Source organism: Formica exsecta, unplaced genomic scaffold, assembly GCF_003651465.1.
Source record: "Formica exsecta isolate Colony F162 unplaced genomic scaffold, ASM365146v1 scaffold120, whole genome shotgun sequence".
Classification (NCBI taxonomy): Eukaryota; Metazoa; Arthropoda; class Insecta; order Hymenoptera; family Formicidae; genus Formica; species Formica exsecta.
In genome coordinates, this window is record NW_021848537.1 from 1,253,283 (window position 1) to 1,262,186 (window position 8,904).

Here is an 8,904-nt window from a genome sequence, read left to right on the forward strand (position 1 = left end):
GAGTCCATTTAAGGGATTTCGGGTGGTATTTTTGAAACAATTATAATACAGATGGATGATCGGGTAGACCTTGAAGAGAAGTTTGTGGCTACAAGCAGCGCCACTTTAAAGGCGGCAACTTTTGAAGTCGGAGATGAGCTGGTATTTTGTTTAGAAATAAGTCGATCGAAAAAGTTATCTTTAATCGAAGCTACGAAGATGAAATAACATGTATTATCCCCAATAAAGAACATCGCGAGTTAGCGCTGTCCTTAATTCCGCAAATTATGCGTGGATCTTGTTCGAAAAGCAATTTAAAGACGATCAAAGTAGCGTCTTTAAAAAAATGATTAATGATAACAAAAGCCATTAAAAAATAATATATTGTCATAATGAAAAATAGACGTCTAATTGAAAATAAAATAAAAAATAAAGTAGAACATAATATAAAATTAAATTAAAATTACAATAAAATAAAGAAATGATTTATTAAAATAAAATTAATATAAAATTAAATTAAAATTACAATAAAACAAAGAAATGATTAATTCAAATAAAATAAAATTAATTATAAAACATGAAAATCTTGATAATTTGACGCTAATTGGATATATATTGAGATTCTCTTAAATATATTTTATTTGAGAGCACTAAACAATTATTATCTACACTCTACAACAAGTATATCATTCTGCCTTCGTTAAAATACGCTATTTCATCCTTATTTTTGCCCCAAGAGAAATGACCTCGTTGCGAAAAAAATGGATCGCACGAATATTTCTCACAAATACCACACTAAACAGCTTTCTTTCTTTTTTTTTTCCAATCTCACACGCTTCTTCTCTTTCTCTCCTTCCATCACACTCGCTTGCCCGTTCGCTTCTCGAAATAGATAAATTCTTACTTGCACATTGTATAGTAGATTCTTAAGTATATAAATAAGTCGTAAGTCGCGATGCCTCGTTTAGATTATTAAATTATGTATATGTATATATATACTGTATATGTGTATATGAATATTCAATATATCTTTATGTTGTATATAGACTAGAACTCCTCGACACGTATCACATACTAATATTGACTATCGTGTTTCTGGACGAGACTCAGGAACTCTTTGCGTTCCAAGTCCTGGCGACGTTTTCGTCCTTCTGACCCTCTCCTTCGAACATCGAGGATTCTCAGCGATGATTAAATCATCATGAATTTCTCTCGATCATATGTATATTTTTATCTATGCAAATCTTAAAACGGGCTTTGCTCATTCGAATCTTTTAATGCTAAAGCGATTATGTAATCGGTTCTCTATGATCGAAATACTATCTCTCTCTATCTCTCTCTGCGAGATTGTCAGAGAGACGAAAACGCGCCGTCGTCTTATTGCTGCATCATCATTGACTTTAGGATCGTGACAGTGTCAACTGCTTATAATCGCTAATACTTTCGCAATACTTTCGCAGTAATTTCGCACTTCACTTGGACTTGAAAATGAAACTGAATTAATTTTCCTAATCGAAATGTCACTCGAAATTATCGTATATTTTAATTGTTTTTATGGAAAAAGAAAGTGTTCTTTTTTTTTTATTTTTAATAATTAATTTGTATCTTTCAATGTTTCTTTAATTAACTTTTGATTATTTTGAATTTATTTTTCAATTTCTCTTTTATTTGCTTTACTTTATCTTGTTATCTTTATGGAAAAAATAAAATGATGTAATTTTCACTCTTTCGCGTTTTGATTTTTAGATAAATATAAATTATTTATGTGTTAATATTTAAAAAAGATTAACTCTTTTTTCTCCTTCTGGAGAACTTAATTTGCATTTCAATAGTACTCTAATAATTAATACTTTCATATAGCCAAAGGCATTTTCATTTTCAAAACTTCTTTAGCTTAAGAGACTCTCCTACACATCTTATATTATCAATCTTAGACTTAGGCCTGCAAAAACATTTGCAAATACTTTCAATCCTTTCCTCTCGCTATTCTATCGCATTTTACCAGTTTAATTCTATGGCTCGTATTCTCCCACGATTTACGTTTTTTCACGAGAGAGATTCTTGGAGCTATCGCAAAAAAAGTAGGAAGAAAATTGATTTTTTAATTCGATTCTCCGCTGGCGACCGTACCGTCAGTCGGAGGACCGGTCACGATTGGTGGATCGTTCGTAGGAAGCCCTTGCATCTCCTGCACCCCCTGGAATAGTTTGCCGGGGAATCCCTGCAGGAGATCGTAGGAGACTGGAGTGGGCGGTAGGGCGGTGGTGTGTGCATGCGGCGATTGCAGAACGGCTATCACTCTCCGGAGCTCCTCCAACGCGTTCCCTGCGGCATCAATTAATTTGTCATTAATTAATTAAAACCTTGCGATAAGCGTTATAAAATGATACAGTTTAGATACTTCATACACTCGAAATATATAATTTAATTTTCTTATGCGTGAGAGATTGTTTAAAAAATTTTTAAACTATTTAAAAATATATAATTATGATATTATAATATAATAAATATAATTATATTATTTTTTAATATAATTATATTAAAATAATTTTTAAAAAAATACTTTAATTTTAAAATTAAAATTTAGACGAGTATATCTCGCTACACATCCTCATTACCTTGCATAAGGATATAATTTTTCGCCAGGAGAAGAGTAGCTATTTTCGATAGCTTCCTCACCGAAGGACTATGCGCGTAAGGGATGACAGAACGAAGTTCGTCTAGGGCGTCGTTCAAATCATGCATCCTTCTACGTTCTCGCGCATTAATATTCAGCCTTACGCTCTTTCCTTGACGAGTCGTCTTCGATTTCGATGGACAGTTCAATCGCGAAGCTGTTGGTCTGAGAAAAAAAATCACATGCGTCAGCATTATTAATTATATATTCCTTACAAAAATATATTTCATCCAATTATTTTATTACGTATTTATATGCGCAATCCCAGTTGAATTTTCCTATTTTTAATTATTTTATTCTTGCAAATTCTCAGGTGAATTCATTTTTCCATTTAATTTAAAATTTTAAAACATGATTAAATCGAAAATAAAAACCTCTCGTCCGGTCGATTCTCATCGGACAACGCGCTCGACGAAGCGTGCGGTTGGGGTTGTTGTTGAAAATAAAAACCACCGAGACCCACGGCACCCAGCGGAGTCCTTCGTCCTGGTGCACTCTGGGTATGTTCCGATGAGTACGCTGCCGGTGGGCCCGAGACGCCCGGATGTGAAGCCCCTGGGGTCGAGTATACGGATTCGAGGGCCGCTGCCGATTGTGGCGGCAGTGGATGCTGGGAACAGACATTTTTTCGTATCATTTTTGTATTATATAATTTTAAAAATAGGGAGAATATATTTAAAAAATATTTTTAATTAAATATATATTTCTTATATGTCCTACTATTATTACTTACGACGTTACGATGCTCCCAAGCCCAGGTAGGATGTGACGCTGTGCGTTGCCAGGATCCTTGCTGTAGATGAGCTTCCGGCAGGCCTTCCCTGCGATCGTCGTCCTCTGTTGAGCTGCTCTCGCCGTCGTAAGATCTCATCCTTTACTCTCTCGATTTAACCGACGAATTCTTCCTCTTCTCTTTACTCAATTCCTATATTTGCAAATTCCAGTTTTGTCAAAAATAAAGTCCTTGATTGCGAATTTATTTCATCAACAAAACTTTTTTATTTCTTTTTTTTTACTTGTTTTATTTGATGCAATTATTTATTTTCACGTTTCTCGCGAATAATTTCTCTTTTTCGCTGGAATTAATTTTATTATTGCAGTTTTTCCATCTCCAAATTTCTCGCATATTTTCATTTCCGCAAATAAATTCTCAATCTCGCACGAATCTATTTCATGAATGCAATTTTTTCTAAAATTTGCATGTATTATTTTGCAAAGTGAATCCTTGCTTCGCTCGTTAAATTTGATTTTTGAAAATTTCTCCCGAATTTTATATTCACGTTCTCGATCGTCGAATAAACTTTTATTTTCTCATTTTCGCATTTATTAGCGAGCCCAAAACATGATTAAATCGAAAATAAAAACCTCTCGTCCGGTCGATTCTCATCGGACAACGCGCTCGACGAAGCGTGCGGTTGGGGTTGTTGTTGAAAATAAAAACCACCGAGACCCACGGCACCCAGCGGAGTCCTTCGTCCTGGTGCACTCTGGGTATGTTCCGATGAGTACGCTGCCGGTGGGCCCGAGACGCCCGGATGTGAAGCCCCTGGGGTCGAGTATACGGATTCGAGGGCCGCTGCCGATTGTGGCGGCAGTGGATGCTGGGAACAGACATTTTTTCGTATCATTTTTGTATTATATAATTTTAAAAATAGGGAGAATATATTTAAAAAATATTTTTAATTAAATATATATTTCTTATATGTCCTACTATTATTACTTACGACGTTACGATGCTCCCAAGCCCAGGTAGGATGTGACGCTGTGCGTTGCCAGGATCCTTGCTGTAGATGAGCTTCCGGCAGGCCTTCCCTACGATCGTCGTCCTCTGTTGAGCTGCTCTCGCCGTCGTAAGATCTCATCCTTTACTCTCTCGATTTAACCGACGAATTCTTCCTCTTCTCTTTACTCAATTCCTATATTTGCAAATTCCAGTTTTGTCAAAAATAAAGTCCTTGATTGCGAATTTATTTCATCAACAAAACTTTTTTATTTCTTTTTTTTTACTTGTTTTATTTGATGCAATTATTTATTTTCACGTTTCTCGCGAATAATTTCTCTTTTTCGCTGGAATTAATTTTATTATTGCAGTTTTTCCATCTCCAAATTTCTCGCATATTTTCATTTCCGCAAATAAATTCTCAATCTCGCACGAATCTATTTCATGAATGCAATTTTTTCTAAAATTTGCATGTATTATTTTGCAAAGTGAATCCTTGCTTCGCTCGTTAAATTTGATTTTTGAAAATTTCTCCCGAATTTTATATTCACGTTCTCGATCGTCGAATAAACTTTTATTTTCTCATTTTCGCATTTATTAGCGAGCCCCACCGCCATTCGCGGGGCGTCATCGGCCAGTCTAACGCAATCAATAGTAAGTGGAACACTTACCGACGACGATTTTTTTCCCAGCCCCCGCGCGTTTCCCCGCGGGGTGCAGAATAGCGGCGATCAGCAACGCTTTTCGCGCATCAGCGCCCAGCGCCAAATCATCCCTCCGTCCGTGCTTTATTTGCACTTTTCCGACAACAGTCAGGGACAACCGGGTTTCGAGGAATCGTGGGGGTTGCCGGAGCCTTTTATCCCGTTACCGAAATCACTCAGAGCCAATCACAGCCATTTTAATTCAGCATGAATCGAGTCTCGATGACCGATACGGAGAAAAATCTCGCGAACCGTTTGGAGATCTTTTTCCATCCGCAGAGCCTTTGTTCCCCGAGATGTTCGATCTTTGAAGATCTTTAAAGATCTCTCTTGTCCTTTGATGACGATCGGTAAATTTAGACAAAATTATCACGTCCGAACGAAGCACATCGGGGGCGCACACGCGTCTCCTTCGTTGTTTGGCAGGTCCTGCGCAGGAGACAGCGCAACCCCTAAATTAGTTCGGTCGCCGTGTACAAGGGTGCGCCTGTTACGGCCGAGGGATGCTGCGCTGGACCATCGGCTGGCGTACCCTGGCGGGTCAAGCTAAAGATCCTCTTTGCATATCTTGTTACCATCGGAAAAGGAAACTCGTGTCTAAGAGAAGCAAGAGAAGTCGCTAGTTGCCGGATAGATATTGTACGCGAAGAGATGCTGCGCATTTAGTTTTAATTTGTAATAAAAATTATACTTGCATAAAAATTCTTTGATGGTAGGGGAAACTATTTAAAAGGTAAAAATTAAAGAACTATTGAAAAAAAAAAGATATGATCAAAAAAATAATAATTAAGATAAACAAAACAAGATAAACAATCAATTTCCGAAATTGTCAAACATTTTTCAACAAGAAAATATGTATTGTGTTTACGGAACAATTATTATTATATATATTAATAATTAAATTATATCGTATACTTAGTTATACTATAATATTCTAAATAATGTAATTAAAAAATATGTTATTACAAACCTATTAATATGATTGGTATTTATTAATGTAATTGGGGTAATTGCAACAACACTTATTATACCAGTATTAAAATATTTATTCTGTTATACATACGATGCACATTATATTTTTGTTCCTTTATTTTTTCTCTATTTTATTTTCAAATATTACATATTTATTATTACATTAATCAAGAGGTTCTTAATTTTTGATTTTCGTAAAAAAATTAACATCAATTCGTCGATGTCGCAATTTTGATAAGTTTCACGTTCCCTTTTTTTCACAGTACTCTGCTTCGTCCGATTTACTACATACCGTGTTTACAGTCCGTACATACGTTGTCATTGAACGTGATTAACGGACACGTATTAGCGCGTGGAAAAATACCATGAGCATCGCGGGGATTCCGAGACAATTTGGCGACGATCATTCTTTTCCACCTTTTTTGCGTGTAAATTATACCTCCCCCCTTCCCGCGTCTCACCTAACACGAACGCGAACGAACGACCGTGGTTAGTAAAATTTCATTTAATTTAATAATAAATATTGGATGAGAAAGAAAGGAGTAAATATTAAAATCCTTTTTCTCTCTAAACGCAAAAATTTAAATAACAACACACAAGTGTGTTTACGTATATCGAATAATATCTAGATTCTCGTTACCGCGTAATAATACGGCGGAGAGAGAAAGGGTTAAATTATTACGCGTCAATGTGCTTTGTTCGCTCACGAGATACGCCCGAGATCTTTCTGGGTCGAATAGCATCTATAGTGCAAGATTTATCGCTTCCTTCGCGCCGAGGAATATATCCCGAGATTGCTCGAAAATAATTGCAAACGCATCTGCTTCGAAGTACAGCGCGAAATTGATCGCTTCAGCATCCGAATCTATTAATTAGGAAAGAATAATACTATTTATTGATTCATTGATCACAGAAGGTTACATCCACGAAATCTTTATAGTTCCTCCCCCCCACCAAAAAAAAAAAAAATACTTATGGTTTCCAAAATCTTTTTTAGCGATAATTTAAAAAACGATTAGTCTATGCTTAAACTTTTTTCTTATAACAAACATATATTGTTTATTAATTTTATTTAAACGGTTCAAAAATATATTAAAGGTTTTAAAGAGATAAAATACGTATAATCATCTTTGACCACACATTATTATGAAATAGAATTATTTTCTCGATTGATTCGCTTTGCTAATATCGTGTGATGTATTTATTTAAATTTTATATATTTTATTTCATAAGCTTTAAGCAACTCGGAAAAATTATTCTAGAAAAGTTAAACGGTTATTATCGTTTCCAGAACTTATCCTGATTGTTTTCTTTTATATTGTACATTGTTTCTTGATATCTCACACATTTGCAACATAAATTTCAAGCAGAACGAAAGAAATTACCGAGAGAGAATTAAACGCAGCCATCTTTGATAACGTTATCAGGAAACAGGTTTCGTCCGGATTATTTCCGAGCGGAAGAACGCGTGTCGCGAGGAGCGGTCGGGGAAGGAAAGCTGAAGGAAAACCGGGAAGGGAAAAAGGATCTCTCTCGCATACGCTTACGCATACACGCGCGTGCAATCGTATCTACCGAGTACGTACCGTTCGGCACGTATAGATCGCGAATCCGATGACGAGAGAAGGAGAGCGAGAGAAAGACAGAGAGAGAGAGAGAGAGTGAGGGGGTGGTGGTCGGCGTTCGGGGGTGGTTTTCGGACCGACGGGCGGTCCGGAGTCCTGAGGGATGAGGGACGACGAGGGTTGCCTTGGCAACCCTCCGTGCCAACCAGCCTCGGCTTACTTTAGCCCGTCCTCGCGATCAATACAGCATCCCCCGGCGAGCTCCCGGACCAAACGCACCCCCCCTCTCTCTCTCTCTCTCTCTTCCTTCCCTCCACTGCTCGTCCGCCCGCCCGTCCCGTCCCGTCACATCATCCCTCCGCGCTTCTCACGGAACCTTTCTCCGCTCCTTCTTCTCCTTACGTGGCCTCTCCATGTGCGCATTACCGTCGACCATCACAAACCAACCCTCTCGCGTTCCTCCCCCCCCCCTTTCTTCCTCGCCTTCCGTTATCTCGCGCTTCCCCTCTATGAATTTGTCTTGAAAATCTCATTTTATCATTTGTAGTGTTGTATTTAAGATGCTTTTCATTTTGTTTATTTATTAATGTTTACCTCGATTTGTATAACTTTGATTCGTAACGGGAGCCAGTCGAGGCAACATTTAGTCCTCCAAGTTTAGCTACTTGATATTATGATAAGAATCATAATATCTGGACAAAATATATATTACTTTATGTATATCTAAAAAAAATTACAATTACATAAAAAATTAGGAGATAAATGTCGAAACATTTATAAATATTTATAAATATTAATATCATCTGTATCTTTTTTTACAATTGCATAGCAATGAATAATTGATTACCAAAGTTTTCATTCACATGGCACAAATTTGGTAATTAATTATTGTCAACATCATATAAAACTACATTTTTAAGATTTTTAGTAGAATATCTCAGCTTGTGACTAAACTCGAAATGCTTTCAATCTCATCGCGGTTTCAATCCCACCGTCAAAATTAACTCCCGATAAATGGTCGTTTATCGAGCAAGAGAGAGAAGGGAAGAAGGAGAAATACGTTAAATAATTAATCTAGCGATTCGATTAACACAAGCCCTCGCGATATTCTCGCTAAAAGATCTAGGGCGCAATTAATTTTAATTAGACTGTCGAGGATTTTATTTAAAGAGAGTAAGAGATTAAAAAAAAAAAGAGAGAAACAAGTAAATAAAATTTGGTTTTCTTTGTTGCTCATATTGCTATCTCTTTTTCTACCACCCCTTCCTCTCTCTTTCTCTCTCTCTC

At 36.6% G+C, this 8,904-nt stretch overlaps 2 protein-coding genes across 2 annotated transcripts; both read right to left on the minus strand.

Annotated features, from left to right (window-relative positions):
- Positions 1-1,633: 1,633 nt before the first annotated feature.
- Positions 1,634-3,978, minus strand: LOC115243384 (class E basic helix-loop-helix protein 23-like). The gene is made up of 4 exons (XM_029820334.1): positions 3,390-3,978; positions 3,031-3,266; positions 2,598-2,821; positions 1,634-2,304 (listed from the first exon to the last, which is right to left on the minus strand). The coding sequence occupies exons 1-4, from the start codon at positions 3,525-3,527 to the stop codon at positions 2,081-2,083; spliced, it is 822 nt and encodes a 273-aa protein (XP_029676194.1). The 5' UTR covers positions 3,528-3,978; the 3' UTR covers positions 1,634-2,080.
- A 24-nt stretch (positions 3,979-4,002) lies between these two features.
- LOC115241960 lies at positions 4,003-5,706 on the minus strand. The gene is made up of 3 exons (XM_029817954.1): positions 5,048-5,706; positions 4,381-4,572; positions 4,003-4,257 (listed from the first exon to the last, which is right to left on the minus strand). Exons 2-3 carry the CDS (start codon positions 4,516-4,518, stop codon positions 4,003-4,005), a joined length of 393 nt encoding a protein of 130 aa, XP_029673814.1. The 5' UTR covers positions 4,519-4,572; positions 5,048-5,706.
- Positions 5,707-8,904: the final 3,198 nt, after the last annotated feature.